The sequence below is a fragment of the Sinocyclocheilus grahami genome, unplaced genomic scaffold, assembly GCF_001515645.1.
Source record: "Sinocyclocheilus grahami isolate Dianchi unplaced genomic scaffold, SAMN03320097.WGS_v1.1 scaffold32.1, whole genome shotgun sequence".
NCBI classification, from domain to species: domain Eukaryota; kingdom Metazoa; phylum Chordata; class Actinopteri; order Cypriniformes; family Cyprinidae; genus Sinocyclocheilus; species Sinocyclocheilus grahami.
The window spans coordinates 1746476-1762890 of record NW_015505211.1 but is presented as its reverse complement, the minus strand read 5'-3'; the positions used below and the strand labels follow the sequence as shown (position 1 = coordinate 1762890).

The following is a 16415-nucleotide window of genomic DNA, read 5'->3' as shown; positions in this document are numbered from 1 at the left end:
GTCGGGTATTAAATAGACAGGCGTCATTTAAACTGAACATTTTGTTTACCTTTTTGAGGACTGGAAAAATAATGTTGCATTTGTTTTATCATTGTATTTACTCAAGATTATTTTAGAAGGATTTAGAAACTTTTATTAACAGGAAATGGGTGTATAATAGAAATGTTGTATAATGTATAATGATTGCTTTTTTATTTGTATAAAGTAAAGAACAGTACATCATACAATTTATTATATTAGGAAATAATACAATATAAATAAAAAGGGGCATTTTTGCAAATCAATTTTTTAAAAGCACTAAAAGTAATGTAACTTTTTTTCTGGTAGCTAAAGTTGCTAATGACGTTACTATGTAATACCTCTTCTCTTGCCAATGAATAAAATATGAATTCAACAAACTGACGTTCTCGCGCACTTCCGCTGAAGATCTCGCGAGATCAAGTTTCCTTGGCAACAGTACACCGTGTTTTCATGGAGAGGTCAGAGCGACAAAAGGTTTGTTATTATTATCGCGCAAATGTCAATAATTTAATCTTGCGTACCATGTTAATTACGTAAACATTTATATGAGACACTAACGTGGTGTATTTTATGCCTCGCTATTCAATGTAACGAGCGCATCAAACACTAAGCTACAGTAAAACATTGTTATTCCTTAATGCTTATGTGTCACATTGGGTCTAAAAAACCTTTAGGTGCCTCCTAAAACGGATTGTGGTAGGTTATAAAAGTCCCGTAAAGCAAAACTAAACCAGCTGGAAAAGACTTACTTCATGGGCTGTGTCTCTAAACCAAGTATGCTGCCTACCTAGACAGCATTTTAGGGCATCATAGACATGTTCTGAGTCAGCAGCATTTTGGTATCACTATGACTCCTAAAAATACAATCTAGGCAGGCATCTCCCTAGGTTTTGAAACCCAGTTTTAGTAAAAACTAAAAAGTGCAAATAATATCTGCAAACAGATTCAACTCGCAACCAACCAGCCATACGACGAGAGTTTTGAGGTGAATGCAGAGGAGGCAGCCAGTGTGCACACACCATCCCCAAGACAGATAGGTCAGACTGTTTACCACTTCTTTACATTTTACCTAGCATCCATCAACTGTTTTTCATGCCATTGTGTTTTTATTTCAGTTTCTAGGAGGACAGGCAGGCAGAAGCAGAGTGCCATGGCCACTTATGCTGGCGACCCAACAGTGCTTTCCCTGTGGCTGTCAGAGAACAGCAAACAACACAATGTTGCTGTGAGTTCACACACTACAAGACTTAAGGTGCTTTGATGATTTTAGCCTGGTAAGTGAAATGAGAAAGTGATGCACATCTCTTTCACAGGAAGTAAAAGTAAAGAGCATCGAAAACCCAGAGAAGAACCCCAAAGCCATAGACAACTGGATCGAGAGCATTAGTGAGCTGCATCGGTCCAAGCCTCCAGCTACTGTACACTACACAAGGCAAGCACTGACATGAACCAACCACAAACATCCAGAGAACAGAACACAACATCTGTGTCATTTTTTTAACAAGAGTCATGCATTTTTCTTCAGACCCATGCCAGATATTGACAGCCTGATGCAAGAGTGGCCACCTGAGTTTGAGGAGCTTTTGGGGAAGGTTAGATCTTGACTGAAAGGTCATGAATTAAATCTGCAAATTCAGTCATGTTCACCTTCACTTCCCCATCTGTTCACCAGGTCAATCTCCCCACCGCAGATATTGATTGTGATTTGGCAGAGTATGTCGACATTATGTGCGGTAAGTTGCATGTTTCTTACATTTACATCTTTGATGCTTTTCTTGGTTTTATTGTAATGACTGTTAATGTAACCTGTCAGGAATCCTGGACATCCCCGTGTACAAGAACCGGATTTACTCACTTCACGTCCTGTTCACACTCTACTCTGAATTCAAAAACTCACAGGTTAGTTTCAGACATTATATAATATTACATTAAATAATATAAAATGCTTTTCACAATCTGCAAATATTGATTACTTGTTTCACATTATTTGTATTATGTGACATGTATTCACTTTTTTTGTAAAGCACAGGATTTTAGATGTTGAAGTTCTGGGTTGTATTATTGAAGAGCTGATTTTGTTTCTCCTGTGATCAGCACTTTAAATCTGTAGCGGAGGGCCAGAAATCCGACACACCGCCTGCTTCACGTACAGCCACTGCTGAATTAGAAAGACTCACTTTGGACTGAAGTCTCCTTCATGGCCTATTTTCATACATCCTGTTCTGCATATTAGATTGTGTGAATTCTTCATATGTTTATGTTTAGCAGGCTTGTTTTAATTAAAAAATATATATATTTCCTCAAACTGTAGACTGGAAATGTCTTCAAAACTCATCACAGCTACTCCATCAGTCCACTGCCTAATTATTTTACAGTTTGCAATGAGCTGGTCTTTTCTTACTGAAGGGTAATACCAGAGGATGATAGGTTTCCTTGTTTAACCACTTGTTACATTAATAGATGTTTTATGTAACTTTATATTTAGTATCACAAAATCAAGACTCTTCACAGATTTTTTTAGGAGATACCGTTAAATAACAGTATGTACTGTATAAATATCCCAGAAAAATAATACTAAATTAAACTGAATCAACACTGAAAGGCTTCTGAAAAACCAAAAGGCATTTAGCAAAGCAAGATGACATTATAGCCATAATCAGATTTAAATGATACACTGAACCAGAGTAAGCTGTCCTTTATGATTTAGTTAAAAGTCTAATATACTCTGCAAAACAATGTACGAGAGTTGTTGTCTATTAGATCAGTTGAATAAAAGCAGCCCTGCCTTCTTCCTTGTTCTAACCGCTTTTTATTTTTCCTGTCGTGGTTTTTAGTGGCTATTTTTTACTCTGAGGTGACAGTTTCAACTCTGAGTGCATTAAAGTGTGTCATAGAAACAAGATCTGCAAATTTGAACGGTTTGATTAATGGTTGCCAATGTTAATAAAATGCTAATTTAGCTCTTAAAACACTAAGTCTAACTCCTGACTAACGATGCCTGGATGTTTCATTCATATTTGGCTGTTTCTCTTTGCTGTATTTAGTAAGTATGGCTAATAAATTCTATAGCTAATAATTATTGCAGTGCTTCTGTTTTCATTTGGCTATTAATGCATATGTGGATTGTAATATATAAATTAAATACACTTTAAAAAGCTATATATTATGTTTACTTAAAGAGAATAATTTCATTTCTCTAGGCCAATTATTTACATGTATAGTCATTTATACATAGATATAGTTGAACTTTTTTTTTTGTTTATTACATATTGTATTACATATTATATACATATTGATTTGACAGCGAGAGAAATTGAAGTCAAAGAAGTGCAGACGGGCTTATACAGTCGTGTTGAGCTGACTGGAGGGGAACTTGATCAACATACTGCTGATTCTCTGCACTCAGTGGAATGGACCAAACAAAATGGATCAATAACATGTCTATGCTTTAAAAAAAACACCACATTCAGTGCTGCATACAGTCAATGCTGTGGCACAGCTCATTTCTATTTAAACAATAACAGCCTCATTCTGGAGAACGTGACAGCAAAGGATGAAGGATTCTTCACTGAAACAATAGTTAGAGGAAACGGCACTACAAATATGCTAAGCTTTACATTAATTATTCAGTGTAAGTCAGACCTATCACAGTCATGCTTATTTCATGTAGAATTCGTCTAATTTTGCTGTACTTTTGCTCATTAGTATGTTTTACTTTAAGACCCTCTAAGTGTGACAGAAATTGTGGTCTCCTGGACCTCCAGCACATCTGTGACTCTCAAATGTGAAGTGAGCGGCTTATTTCTGTATCTGATGTGGAAGAGAGAAGGATTCTCTATTCTAGAGAAACACAGACACTCATTCAGTGAGAGGAACCAAACTCTACACATCAGCAACATAACCAGCTCCGATTACGGGACGTACAGCTGTTTTGCTTCAAATGCATACGGAGAATCAGAAAAGCACACATATATTACCGGTGAGCAGTAGTTCATTCGTTGTGCACCTTACATGAATCCTCAAAATGATGCCAGATTTTAATATTCTGTTTAGGAGCAGGAATTAAACCTAAAACATCTTTAAACAAAGACATTTCGTAAAACATCTTTCAACAGAAACAGAATCGAGAAAAAGAAAGAAGCATAGCATAATCCTGTAATTTTCAGTTTTTCTTTTAAGGTGAGAACTCAACTGTTAACCGAGGAAATGGCACTGGTGGTCAAACTCAGTCTGATCAGATTGTGCTTTCAAGTGGACTTACACTCGCAGGAGTTTTGGGACTGTGCATCGTGTTCTACTGCCTTTACAAAAACCATCACAGTAAGATTTTCTCCCAAATAAAGGTTCATAAATGTTGCTTTAGCAAACTAATTGTTTATGAAACCCACATCCTTCATGATTTAGATTTATTCTGTGACTCAGATCATGAACCTCAATACCACATCATTTCAGCATCTCAGTTCTCACCCAATTGTTCTCAAAAACGCCAGTTTGAAAAAAATAAATATGAATCATAGAAACACAAAAACCAGACAAATTTCCCCGTTTAAAAACTCCCCAGCTATTCTGCAGGCTACCTAAAACATGAAATACAATTGCAGCAATTATTGCATTTCATTTCTATTTTGTAAAGAATGTTTTACTGTTGTTGTATTTTTAGGGCAAAGAGCAGAAAATGGCAGAACTACAGATGAAGGTATTAAAAAATGAATATATCTATTTAACTATCTATAAGCTTGTATTGATTATACCAGTTGTAATTGTATCTGTGAAATATACTTCACAGGGGGTGCAGACAATGACCTTGGTATTTATCAGGTAATAGACAATCAAAATCATTAATAAACAGATGTGCAATAATGAATTTAGTACATATTTGGACGTTAATATGATGAACATTTAAGACAATCTTCATTATCTTAAAGACCCAACGAAAATACAAAAAGTGTTTTGTGGCTTTTATTTCATATATACTACATTTGAGGCCTCTATAAGCTAATGCAATGTTAACAAATCAGGTTTTGAACTATAAGCTGAAGTTAAAGGCTAATAGTTTGGCTCTTTAAATTGACTCTTTCTGTCTAATAATTGTCAATCATAACTAATAATAATAATAGCCTACAATATTATTAACTATAATAAACATGACATTTAGTATAATATTGCTTTGTCCTATTGCGTGACACTTAAAGATTTAATTGTGTGCTCAATATTCTCACAATTTCCATACACTGCGCTGCACCGGAAGTTGCGGTGGTCACTTCATTATCTTAAAGACCCAACGAAAATACAAAAAGTGTTTTGTGGCTTTTATTTCATATATACTACATTTGAGGCCTCTATAAGCTAATGCAATGTTAACAAATCAGGTTTTGAACTATAAGCTGAAGTTAAAGGCTAATAGTTTGGCTCTTTAAATTGACTCTTTCTGTCTAATAATTGTCAATCATAACTAATAATAATAATAGCCTACAATATTATTAACTATAATAAACATGACATTTAGTATAATATTGCTTTGTCCTATTGCGTGACACTTAAAGATTTAATTGTGTGCTTAATATTCTAATGAGCCTAAATGCCACTGTCAGGTCATTTCATTGGGTCTTTAAGTCATGAAACAATCTCCGTGTATCCAGCAGAATGATTAATGCGATTTAAAAAATAAAAATAAACATATTAATAATACCTGTTTACTCCGACCACTCCTGTCTCTCAGGAAGTACCTGTCACTGAAGAGGTGACTCCTTTACCGTACGTCTACACAGACTTCATTAAGCCGAAAGAGAGCAGTCAGGCCTCCGCTGCAGCGACACACTTTGAGGACTTTGGTTACTCTGAGGTCGGACCCACATGCAGGGAAGAAACAGCCGTTCTATATGAGCGTGTCTCTAATGAACAGTCCACAGCGTGTCCTGATGCTGGAGAGGTGTAACAACTGATATAAGAGACTACAAAACATTTTGGAGTGAAAACAGCGAATACTAATAACACACTTTCATGTTCCTGAATCTGGTGCAGTGCAACAAGTGCAACATATAAGCAGCAGCGGGTGAAAAAATGCGTTACGTCCTGATCAACCACTAGAGGGCAGCAAAAACAGCTGAAAAAACACTTTCAGTAAAAGGTGCAAAAGCTGTCACTGCAGTGGCATCAATGTACAAAAGCTAAAAGGCACAACCATGTACCTTATTTACACCTAAATGGTGCATATTAATAGCTTAAATGTACAGATTGGTATTTGTAAAGCACATGTTAGTACCTCAAATGTGTACACATTAGTAACTTTTTAATGGGCACCGCATCTGACATTTTTTTAAACCTTTTTTTCTGAGACTGTAGCAGCTCTACCACTTTCGACTGAACTATGATGGTTTCCGATTATTACAAAGACGCAGAAACAACATTTTTGATGGACAAATCATCTTAAAAATAGTTTCATGATTACAGTTACCAGGGTTGCCAGCTTTTAAGTTCAGCTTGGAGTGAGTTTTTTTGGGGGGTTTCGATCGAGATTCAATATCAATTCACGTGTATATACTGTAAATATAGGGGGATAAAAATCTTTTTCTGAATGCCTTTTAGCACTATTTTACACTTTAAATTCAGTATTTGCTTGCATTCATTGTGTGCAATTATGCAAGTATCAAAGGATGAAAAGGAGTTAAAAAAAAGGATGCAAGTTATTAACTTTTTTAATTTCTTATTTAAACATCTAGTGTTTAATCATGTCTAAATATTTATTCAAATGAAGAATTTAAAAATAAGTAAGCAGGTATGACCTGCAATATTCTAGATATATTTAGTAAAGAGCCATACAGGTACCTAGTGGGTAAACGCATTACAAATTAAAATGATTTTTTTTTCTAACCACAAAATGACTCTAATTTGCCTCTTTCTATTGGATTTTTATTTTATTTTAAGTTTACATACTACACTCATTGAAATATAAGTCATAGACATATTAGAAAAACATATTATAAGTCATTAATGGACCATCAGTTTTGCACAAATGGTATTTAGTAGGCTACCAATTAAATAAATATTATTGGACTAAAATATAGAACACTTATTTAACTGAAAAATAGTTAAGCTGTATGGTCACATTATAAGTAAGCAATAGGCTACCCGAGAGTAAAGAAAACCATATTAATGCTGCCTCTCCATTACTCTCCGGAATAAAATTACACTGTAAATGTCATCGACGTAAATCAATACATAATATGCTGTAATGTTTACCAAAAATTGCTGCAAATAATTGTATAATGAAGCTGTCGTCTATTCTACTTAAACCCATACAAATGTATTGTCAACGCTGGTTTGTTTGGGCAGCTCCGTGGACCACGTGACCGCGCGGCGACATCAAAGCTCGGCGCAACTTAGTTTTTTTTCATGGCACTGGCTTTAACTGAAGTGCTACATTTTACGATTTACGCCACATTAAGTGCGCCACAACCATTAAGTGTATTTATTGTTTGAATTTAGTTTTAAAACTTACCAAATTTGAAAGCTGAGACTTTGTTTCATATTGTAAGCAGGGTTGCCAATTTGAGATTTACATGGGCAGCGTGAGTTGGCAACCCAATACATTCAATAGGCTAAGCATCATTCTGAAAAATAGCAGTTTCCTCTCTTGCACTTGGCACTGGATCATGCACAGCATGAACACACTATACGGACTTGATAAGTACTTCATTAAGTACTTCAGATTCTTGCAATAATGTCAAGGAAACGATGTTTGAAGTGACACTTAAATATGCACACTGTGAGAGGTCGCAAGTGTCCACCCTACTCATTAGTGACTCTCATACACAGTGATTAGTTAAATTGCCTTTCAGAGCAATTTGGAGCGAAAGTGGTTTGTCTTGCATGACAAACTCTGTTAAAGGTTCTGTATATAAATTATGACATGCCATGGAGTAAGCAGCAGATTAATTGATGTTAAAAGGCAAATCTAGATGTCAGTAAAGAGGTGCACTCTCACTGTGCACAATAAGAGACCAAAACAGGTCAAAGCATTTGAGAGACAGCTGTCAGTCATCTGAAGAGTGTAAATGTCTCACCAAATCTTTCATTTACATTTTAAGAGTAGAGTACCTTCATGTATACCTAAAGCAATGTCTTTATTTGGACTCCTCAAAGCAACCAGGAATACATACTGCAACAGGATGCAAAGAATAGGTTCCCTTGTTTTTCCTTCAGAAAAGCCAAAAGAAAAAGACTGAAATAAAAATAAAACTATTTCCTTTTAACAAATGTTAACTAAGTATGCCTAATTTGTTACACCCATGGAATGCTGGGAAATGATACTTACAAACAGAAGGTAGATGTAAGTGTTTAATAATTTAACTTTAATCTCCTGTGATATAAATAGAAAAAAGAAAAGAAAAGAAAAAACAGAGGTTTGGGGGACAGTGTTAATTAAAGATCTCCTAAACAACTACAATAAGTGCAAACAGATATTTATATACAAAATTGCACATATCATTTGGGATTCAGGAAAAAAAAAACAATGTGTGGAAAATAATTTGCATCCTCGTTTGGGGATAAATAGATCACAAAGCGAACTCGTCAGACACAGACGCTCCAGAACAAAGGAATAGACTAAATGCAACGCAGGTATCAGGAATAAAACATTTGAGATTTGAATGGTAAACAGATGCACTCTGATCCGAAGGTTTAATATCAGTGATTAAGCCCTATCTGGCAACCCTGAGACAAAAACAACCCCATTTCAGCACATTTGACTAAGCTGAACATTCACTTGGAATTAATGGACCAAATCAGACTATGAGCACCATAAGGCTCCGAAAACCCTCGTTCAAGTGCGTACAAACTGCAGGGTTTTGATTTTCACTAAAGCTACAGCATCATTTGAGATTCACTTTTGATTACCGAATAATACCAACAGATTTAAATGCAAATATTCGTAACAAAAAGGGTACACAAAATCCTGTGAGATACTTTCATGATCCATTGTCTGCATTACTAAATTAATAAAATGATATGCTACAGATGATCAATCACAAGCACATTGAATAAGGAGAAAAAACTGCACGTTTAGAAGAGAAAAAATTATTTCACAGCATTTAAAATGTTCAATTTATATTCTGATTGATCAAGTCACTGTTGCCATCCATGGTTTACACTGTCGTAATAACATATACAGGATCTATTGTTATTCAAAGAAGTTTCATATTACACCATTAAGAGCTTCACTGTGATATTCAGTTTCCCTCTTCTGAAAATCCCCCTCTGTGTCCACCATCTGGTTGAACACAATCTGTGAATAATTTCTCAAATGTACAAAAGTGCTCAGTCTTCAAGAAAGTGTAAAAAATTTCTATTTGGCCCAAAAAGCCTCTTCCCTTTTTTTTAAGGCAAGTGGTGACCAGTAGGTCAAAAGACTCTTGCCACAGAACCGTGCTGTATCATCTCCCAATAAATATTGCAACAAATAATTCCCACCGCATTTGAAACGAGTGAGCAGAGTCAATGGCTTTTGGCATTTGTAGTTTCCACAAATGGTGAGAGCTTTACAATTAATGTACAAGGACGGGAATATCTCTCAACTATACATGGAAAGGGCACAAATGACATAAGTATGCGGCATGAATGTGTGGACAGGAAGCCAAGGTCATGTTCATAAGTGCATGCCAAAATGAAAAAAAAAAACTAAAATGATCCACTACACATTTATAGAAAAGCAAGACCTCTTGCAGACCTTGTCCCTTTGGCCCTCATTTCTAGTTGAGGTACTGTAAACACTTTAGAGGGTGCTCAAGGGAGGCCGAACAACACTTCAACGAATGATTCGCAAACATCAGGCTCCTTCCTGTTATCTGAACACAGCTGAAACACACTCAATTCCCATTCAGTAGAATCCTCAGCCAATTAAAGTTGAGTTCCAAGAATTTCAGAACTCTTGTCGGTTTAGAATTAGCGGATTCCGGAACTGGATGGATAAGGGGGAGTTTTGTTCAGGGAAAACATGCGCTCATTACCTTTCATTCTCACCAACACAACAGCGACGACGCAATATGATACACCAGTACCAGTAAAATCTCTTTTCCAAAATGATTTTTAGACAAAGTTATATACCATCTTTATAAATATTTTCTGTGCTGTTGTGTCCTCTATCAATATAAATAGCAAAATATAGTGTCATATTTCCTAAAGCTAGTTGAATCCCCTTATCCATTTACATTAACTAAAGCATCTTAAAATCACAAGATTCTTTTCTGAAAGGATCCATTAGAAATAACGTACAATTGGAACGAAATCTTTCAAAACAAACAAGTCTGTACAAAACAAAATTAACAAAATAATACAACGAAAAGCAACACAATCAATGTGTGTGTGCTGTTAGCCACAGGAGTGCACAGATGCTAGAGAGTTTGTGAAATGAGATGTGTGAAACCAACCGATTGGGTGAAAAGTGAAGCAAGCTGATATCAACATAGATTTTTGTTTTCTTGGAGGTGGTGATGGGGTGTGGAAATCATCCGTGATGATCTGACCTACTCTGACCTTTTGCTCGAAATCCCAACCGAAGATTGTTTGAAGAAGAATACTCAGCGCTAAATTTGGTTTCCTTTTTTTCTTTAAATTAAAATGCTAACCAATAAATATTTTTTGTTGAGACCAAAAATGCTTCTAACACTTTGTGGCGTACATTCAGGAACATTCATATTGAAAGTGAAAAATGCAATGTAAAATAAACAAACAAACAAACTGGAAAAAAACACTGTAAGAGATAACAATAAACATTGCCATAATAATAATTTATATTATATTACAAATTATTCCTATGTGTGTTTTTTTTCTCCAGTCCAAGGTCCCTGCCAGGGTAAGGTGATTTTTTTTTATAGTTTTTCTTTTGAGGGAATCCAGATGTAAGGTCCAGACTGTTCTTCTATCACCATCTTACACTGGTTATAAATGTCCTCTAGTGTGTCTCCTTGAACCAGCGCTGAAAGAAAAAGAGAAAGAGCTGATGTTAAAAGATTTTTAAACACTTTACAGATTAACATCTTTTTCATTTTGCACCACAAGAACCCCTGATGACAATGTTTCATAATGATCGTTTTTGAACTTAATGGCTCATTAGCCACATCATTGTTCATGGATTCTTCTGCATAAATTGTAAGAATAGCAATTTTACCCAGCAAAAGAATATCTAACAAAGAAGTGAGAATTATGCAGCCTTTTCATTAAAAAATATATTTAATTTTTTCTGATAAGAAAAATAGCTCTTCTATTTAAGTATGCATTATTAGTAAAGCAACAGACTTTTAAAATCTCTTCCAGGAGCTTTCTTGCAGATTCAGAGCAACGGAATAAAAAAATTAAAAGCACTAGAATAGTCACACGGGTTCAAAATCATGTCGCTGCACGCTTTTTCACATTCCTCCATACAGACTCTCGGGGGTCACGCTAATGCAAATTTCAAGAGAAAGTTGATGTGTTTCACTCAGGGGAGACCATCAGCTCCATGGCTCTGCTGTCAAACATGATGGATGTAACAGGCTGCAGTGGTTGGCCTCTGAGGTAATGCATATGCAAGAGACTATCAGAATATGCAAATGAAGTGATATCTGAGCATAAAAGTGCTGCTCAGGTCCTCTGGATGGATTACGAACTTTTCTGTTACCTGAGAAATACTCGCCAAACTCCTGCTCCAGTTTCATGGCACGGTCGTACGTCTTTTTGGCCTGTTCCTCCGTCAACCTCTTATTCATCTCCCTGAAATACACAGGTTTTAGAAGCGTATCAGTCCCTTAGTCTGAGTGCAGAGGAATTTTTTATTATTTATGGAACATATATACGGCATCATAGAGGTGTGTGGTAAACTTACATTAAGGACTCGATGGATCTAGGCTTTATAAAGATGGCAATGGGGTAGAGTTGTGCTACTTGTAGTCGTTTTATCGCATTCCCAGACACGTCAAGTATGCAGTGCTTTCCCTAGAAAAGCAAAAAGGACTTGGTAAATGCTAGGAAGCTGAACAGTAGAGTAAGGGGCCGTTCACAAAAGACACATTCAAGGGCACAAGGACAAGTGTTGGCCTATGAGATGTTTAGCAAGGAAAAGTCTTGTGAATAACGGCCTCTAAGATATTGAGTTTGACTCTTTACCGCATTTACTGGCAAGTACTGTGCATCTGAAACATGCTAAACTGGCTAGGCATCCCAAATTGTGAAATCTACGTTAGGCAAGGCAAGCTTATTTATATACTGTAGCACATTTAATTCACAATGGTAATTCAAAGCACTTTATATAAATAGTAATGCTACTGACCCTCTCAGCCACATATTTGACAGACTGTACACTGGTTCCATACAGATTGTCATTGTACTGTCCAGCCTCGATGAACTTGTGCTCTTGGATGTCTTTCTCCATCTGCTCTCGTGAGGACACAAAGTGATAATCTCTCCCATCCACTTCATAATCCCGCTTTGGTCTGGTAGTATCTGAAATTGGTTAAAAAATATCCAGGCTTTAGTTTTTTTAAAGATTTGGGTACTCTGTTCTACAACACATAAAAATCATCATCATCATTATTCACATACACATTCATAAGGAATACCTTAAGTTGCCAGAGGACGGAGGGCAAGTCTACTTACAATTACAAATAAACTATTATATGTCTACCTTTCAGGGTGACATACTAAGAGATAGAACAGCAGCAGTGATCTAAGCAGAAATACCCATAGATCCCACTGACAGGATGAACTGTATACTACAGGGAAGAACTATTACATTTTCTACTTATAATCTTGCTAATTGCAGACTAATATTCTCACTTACCTTCTTGATCAGAACTGTTAGCCGCTTTTTTAAATTATGAACAAACAAAAATGGTTAAATATAAGTCTGGAAAACTGAAAAACAAACAATAAATACACGGTTTAAGATGTAAAACATGAAAGAGCTCTGTGGCACTCATCAGCAAACTCTCCGAATGATATGGGATTTTTATTGTGAGATGAAGACCTCCATAGTATTGTCAATTTGTTCATTTTTTCACTAATACAAGCCAACAAAGCTCTTTCCCAATAAACAAGGGAAGAAAATTAGAAAACAAAGGAAATGTTACAAATTATGGATTACGAAGGGTTACTTTAAAGGTTTGCTCCAAGTGCTTTTAGTGTTTTTTTATTTACTCTTTAGACCACTTGTAACTTCTGAAAGCATCACTAACTAGTGACCTAGTTGAAGTTTGTTAATTAGCAGACCTTGAAATAAGTGATTTGATAGTCACAGCACAATGAAATGAGTTTCAGGAACTGCACTCAAGCACACTGGGACAGAAGGGAACACCACGGACTCTTATGGTCAGGCCACTCACCTTACCATCTCATTTTGATGAACCCCATCAGAACTGCTATCAGCACAAAGGCTTAAAACCCCCAAGACTACTGGATATAATTACAAACTACCTTGGCCAGAGGTTTTTCTAACACTCCAATTGAAATCCATAATGGCACAAGTGAGAATAACACAGTACACTATTGCTCAGGTGGGCTCTTTTAAGATATCGGTCGAGTCAGCCTCTACTGAAGGTTTAGTATCTGTGCATACTAAAGATATAATCATGAATAATTAATGAAAGATCCATTGAAAGTTTAGTTTATCTGATAATTTAACCACCTGGGTAGGAACCACAAGATCTCTGTAGGGTACTTACGTGGCACACATGATCCAAACTTGTCCGGAAACTCGGAAATGAGGTCATCGTTGATTCTATCCTTCATGGGCCCCAAGATTATAACCGGTCTGGCATAATTAACTGTTCAAACAGATAATACAGGCACAGAAAATCTCTGACTGAAATCGAACACCAATCACGTAATTTATTTACACTGACTGTGAACGTCATACAGTTCAAGCATGAGAGACAGCGGAGAGGCACTTACTCTCTTGTCTGATGACGGGCTCATATGAGAGAATCAGTTCCTCTTGACTCCCTGGAAACAGAACAGAAAAACATACTCAGTGGGGTGGGTGGTTATGATAGGACTCCGCCTGCTTTTTGCAGAATGCCGGCGATCGACATGGCCACATTTGGTGTGCCCTTCACCAAGGTCTCTCATCTCAGAGCACTGCTCAAGTGGAAGTGTAAATGAGTTACTGAGAGCATGTAATGTCATTACGTGCTTGTTGACAAGGACATTTGTATTAAAAAAGAGAAAAATAAAAAAAGAGTGGCAAAATTGAGTTAGTGCTCATTTGGGAGATTAAAGGGATCAGCGGAAAGGCGATGATGGACAACAGAAAATTTAATCACGGATGAGACTGAAGTTTCAGACAGTGGCAATACTAATTGAATATAATAGTCCAATTATGGAAACGCAGGTCCAATGTGACGCTAGTTGTGAGGTGGTCTGCGCACACAGGGACTTAGAGAGCCAGAGGAGTTTATTTTTAGCCCTGGAACGAACAGAAGCAGGCTGCCGCAGGAACACAATATGGTTATTATCCATCGATTCAAACCCAGATAGGATCGAGTGTTATTCTGAGCCAGAGCTTCATTTTTCTCATAGGCAGTGGTAACATTAAACTATAGAGAATGAATCACACATAAATCAGCTTCTGTGTAGTGCTCCACTCTTACACAGAACAATTTAGATGCTGTGGAAATGCTAGATGGGCTCTATTTGTGTAGCTATTGCCATAAACACAATGGATTATGTCCATTTAAAGCCTTACAACACAAAGCACACTCTGAAGATCTGTTTGGCAACCTAATGAACTGCCCACAGAAGCACAATTTTGAGGCATAAAAATGCAGACTCACAACAAAAAAAGCTGTTCCAAAAGGTAGGCAACTTAACTTTGCTGCCTCCTTAAATTTCTTGTTTGGCTAAATTCTAAAGGCAACACTGCATGTTTGCATTACTGATCCAATTCAAGCAGATGAGGTGAGAACACTTTAAACAGTATGAATAAAATGTAGAATTAAAAATAATTATTTTACCTAATATTTGAACATGCTAATTTTATGCTGATTAGAGTTGAGCTCTATTGTTAGCACCAGACTCAACTGAATATATTATCGCGAGTTGAGTCTCACATAGCTGGTTATGTAGAGCATTCCAAATCAGTAATGGCTGTAAGGATATCTCTCTTAGAAGGCAGCTGCCTGTGTAGGTAATAAGCAACATAAAATAAGCAACTTAGAACAAAGCTTGAGTTGTATATTCTTTTGAATTCTGCAGGATGAGTTCTGTGCATTAAACAGAAGCCAAGCTGAGGGGACAGCATCTGTGAAGACTTTAAACAAGGTTATGTGGGTTTGATCAATGCCTGGAGTTTGTGGTGGAGTCAGATCATACATCATTTTGTAAGACTGGACAGTGACATTTGCCCTCTGACTCTCAGCTATAAGAGCCCGAACTTAAGAATTATGCTTCTACTAACATCACATGAAAGACACGGTGACTTAAAAAAAAGAAGAAGCAAAAGTCTCTTATGCTCATCAAGGCTGCATTTATTATAATCAAAAACAGTAATATTGTAAAATATGAACACAATTCAAAATAACTTTTAATTTATTCCTGTGATGGCAAAGTTGAATTTACAGCAGCCATTACTCCAGTCTTCAGTGTCAAATAATCTTTCAGCATTCTGATTTGGTGCTCAAGAAACACTACTTATTAACAGTGCTGCTTAATCTTTTTGAGGAAACAGTAATACATTTTTTCCAGCATTCTCTGGTGAATAGAAACTTCACAACAATAGCATTTATTTGCAAGAAATGCAAACTTTTGTAGTATTAGAAATGTCTTTACTTTAACCTTTAATCAATTTAATGCATCCGTGCTTCATTAATTAAAAAAAAAAACCTACTGACCCCAAACAATAATGTATATATATTCATATCAATGAAATGTTTGCTGAAATGTAACTCTGAAATGTTTAAACTTAAAACTGCCATGGACAAAACTTGTATCTTTCTGCATGCTAAAGCAAACAAACTGTAAATGATTCTTTCTGACAGCACGTATAATTTTTTATCAGTGCGTCATCAAGTGAGTCTATTTCCAAAATAAATTAAATAAAAGCCACAAATCCTGTTTACCGGCCAAGGAGAAAAACAAACAAGTAATTTTTCATTATGTTGACAATGGCTGTCTAGAATAGCATCATGCCATATGTCAATTACATGGCAAAACCTAATCTGTCCAAAGTGACAAGCTCATCCAGAGAGCTCTGAATTCACACTCGGTCTGGAAACCTGCCACTCTCAAAATGACTACAAAGCCTGACAGCTAACGCTTTGGAGCTGGACTATCTCCAACAAACTGACCTGAAGTCATCAGGTTACTCAGTAACTTTTTCTTGTAGCAGTGTGATCTATGTGTTCTATAAACTTTGACAGTCTTGGTTG

General features: G+C 36.3%; 3 protein-coding genes and 1 long non-coding RNA gene across 4 annotated transcripts in view; 3 read left to right on the top strand and 1 right to left on the bottom strand.

Moving 5' to 3' along the window:
* LOC107578547 (intraflagellar transport protein 46 homolog) overlaps nt 1-2285 on the top strand; it is a 3118-nt gene extending 833 nt beyond the window's left edge. Inside the window, exons 4-10 of the mRNA XM_016264498.1 lie at nt 965-1058; nt 1137-1246; nt 1335-1453; nt 1547-1613; nt 1694-1754; nt 1835-1920; nt 2116-2285. Of these exons, the coding sequence (XP_016119984.1) occupies nt 965-1058; nt 1137-1246; nt 1335-1453; nt 1547-1613; nt 1694-1754; nt 1835-1920; nt 2116-2208 (630 nt within the window). The 3' untranslated portion in view covers nt 2209-2285. The remainder of the gene's footprint in view (nt 1-964; nt 1059-1136; nt 1247-1334; nt 1454-1546; nt 1614-1693; nt 1755-1834; nt 1921-2115) is intronic.
* LOC107577044 (uncharacterized) lies at nt 413-1191 on the top strand. The gene is made up of 3 exons (XR_001608153.1): nt 413-495; nt 965-1058; nt 1137-1191. It is a non-coding gene; the product is annotated as an uncharacterized lncRNA (long non-coding RNA).
* Nucleotides 2286-2962: 677 nt separating the features above from the next.
* Nucleotides 2963-6086, top strand: LOC107577002 (leucine-rich repeats and immunoglobulin-like domains protein 1). The gene is made up of 7 exons (XM_016263123.1): nt 2963-3064; nt 3326-3652; nt 3743-4000; nt 4201-4341; nt 4682-4717; nt 4808-4839; nt 5741-6086. The coding sequence occupies exons 1-7, from the start codon at nt 3016-3018 to the stop codon at nt 5954-5956; spliced, it is 1059 nt and encodes a 352-aa protein (XP_016118609.1). The 5' UTR covers nt 2963-3015; the 3' UTR covers nt 5957-6086.
* Nucleotides 6087-8592: 2506 nt separating this feature from the next.
* LOC107578537 (disks large homolog 2-like) overlaps nt 8593-16415 on the bottom strand; it is a 238295-nt gene continuing 230472 nt past the window's right edge. Inside the window, exons 22-28 of the mRNA XM_016264486.1 lie at nt 13942-13992; nt 13713-13814; nt 12833-12856; nt 12323-12495; nt 11879-11988; nt 11675-11766; nt 8593-10993 (exon numbers count right to left, since the gene is read on the bottom strand). Of these exons, the coding sequence (XP_016119972.1) occupies nt 10887-10993; nt 11675-11766; nt 11879-11988; nt 12323-12495; nt 12833-12856; nt 13713-13814; nt 13942-13992 (659 nt within the window). The 3' untranslated portion in view covers nt 8593-10886. The remainder of the gene's footprint in view (nt 10994-11674; nt 11767-11878; nt 11989-12322; nt 12496-12832; nt 12857-13712; nt 13815-13941; nt 13993-16415) is intronic.

Excerpts from the sequence above, each read along its gene's own strand:
- LOC107577002 (XM_016263123.1), top strand. The coding sequence starts at position 3,016 with ATGCCTGGATGTTTCATTCATATTTGGCTGTTTCTCTTTGCTGTATTT. Across the intron at positions 3,653-3,742 it reads CTTTACATTAATTATTCAGT|ACCCTCTAAGTGTGACAGAA; the intron begins GTAAGTCAGACC and ends TTTTACTTTAAG. Across the intron at positions 4,342-4,681 it reads CCTTTACAAAAACCATCACA|GGCAAAGAGCAGAAAATGGC; the intron begins GTAAGATTTTCT and ends TTGTATTTTTAG.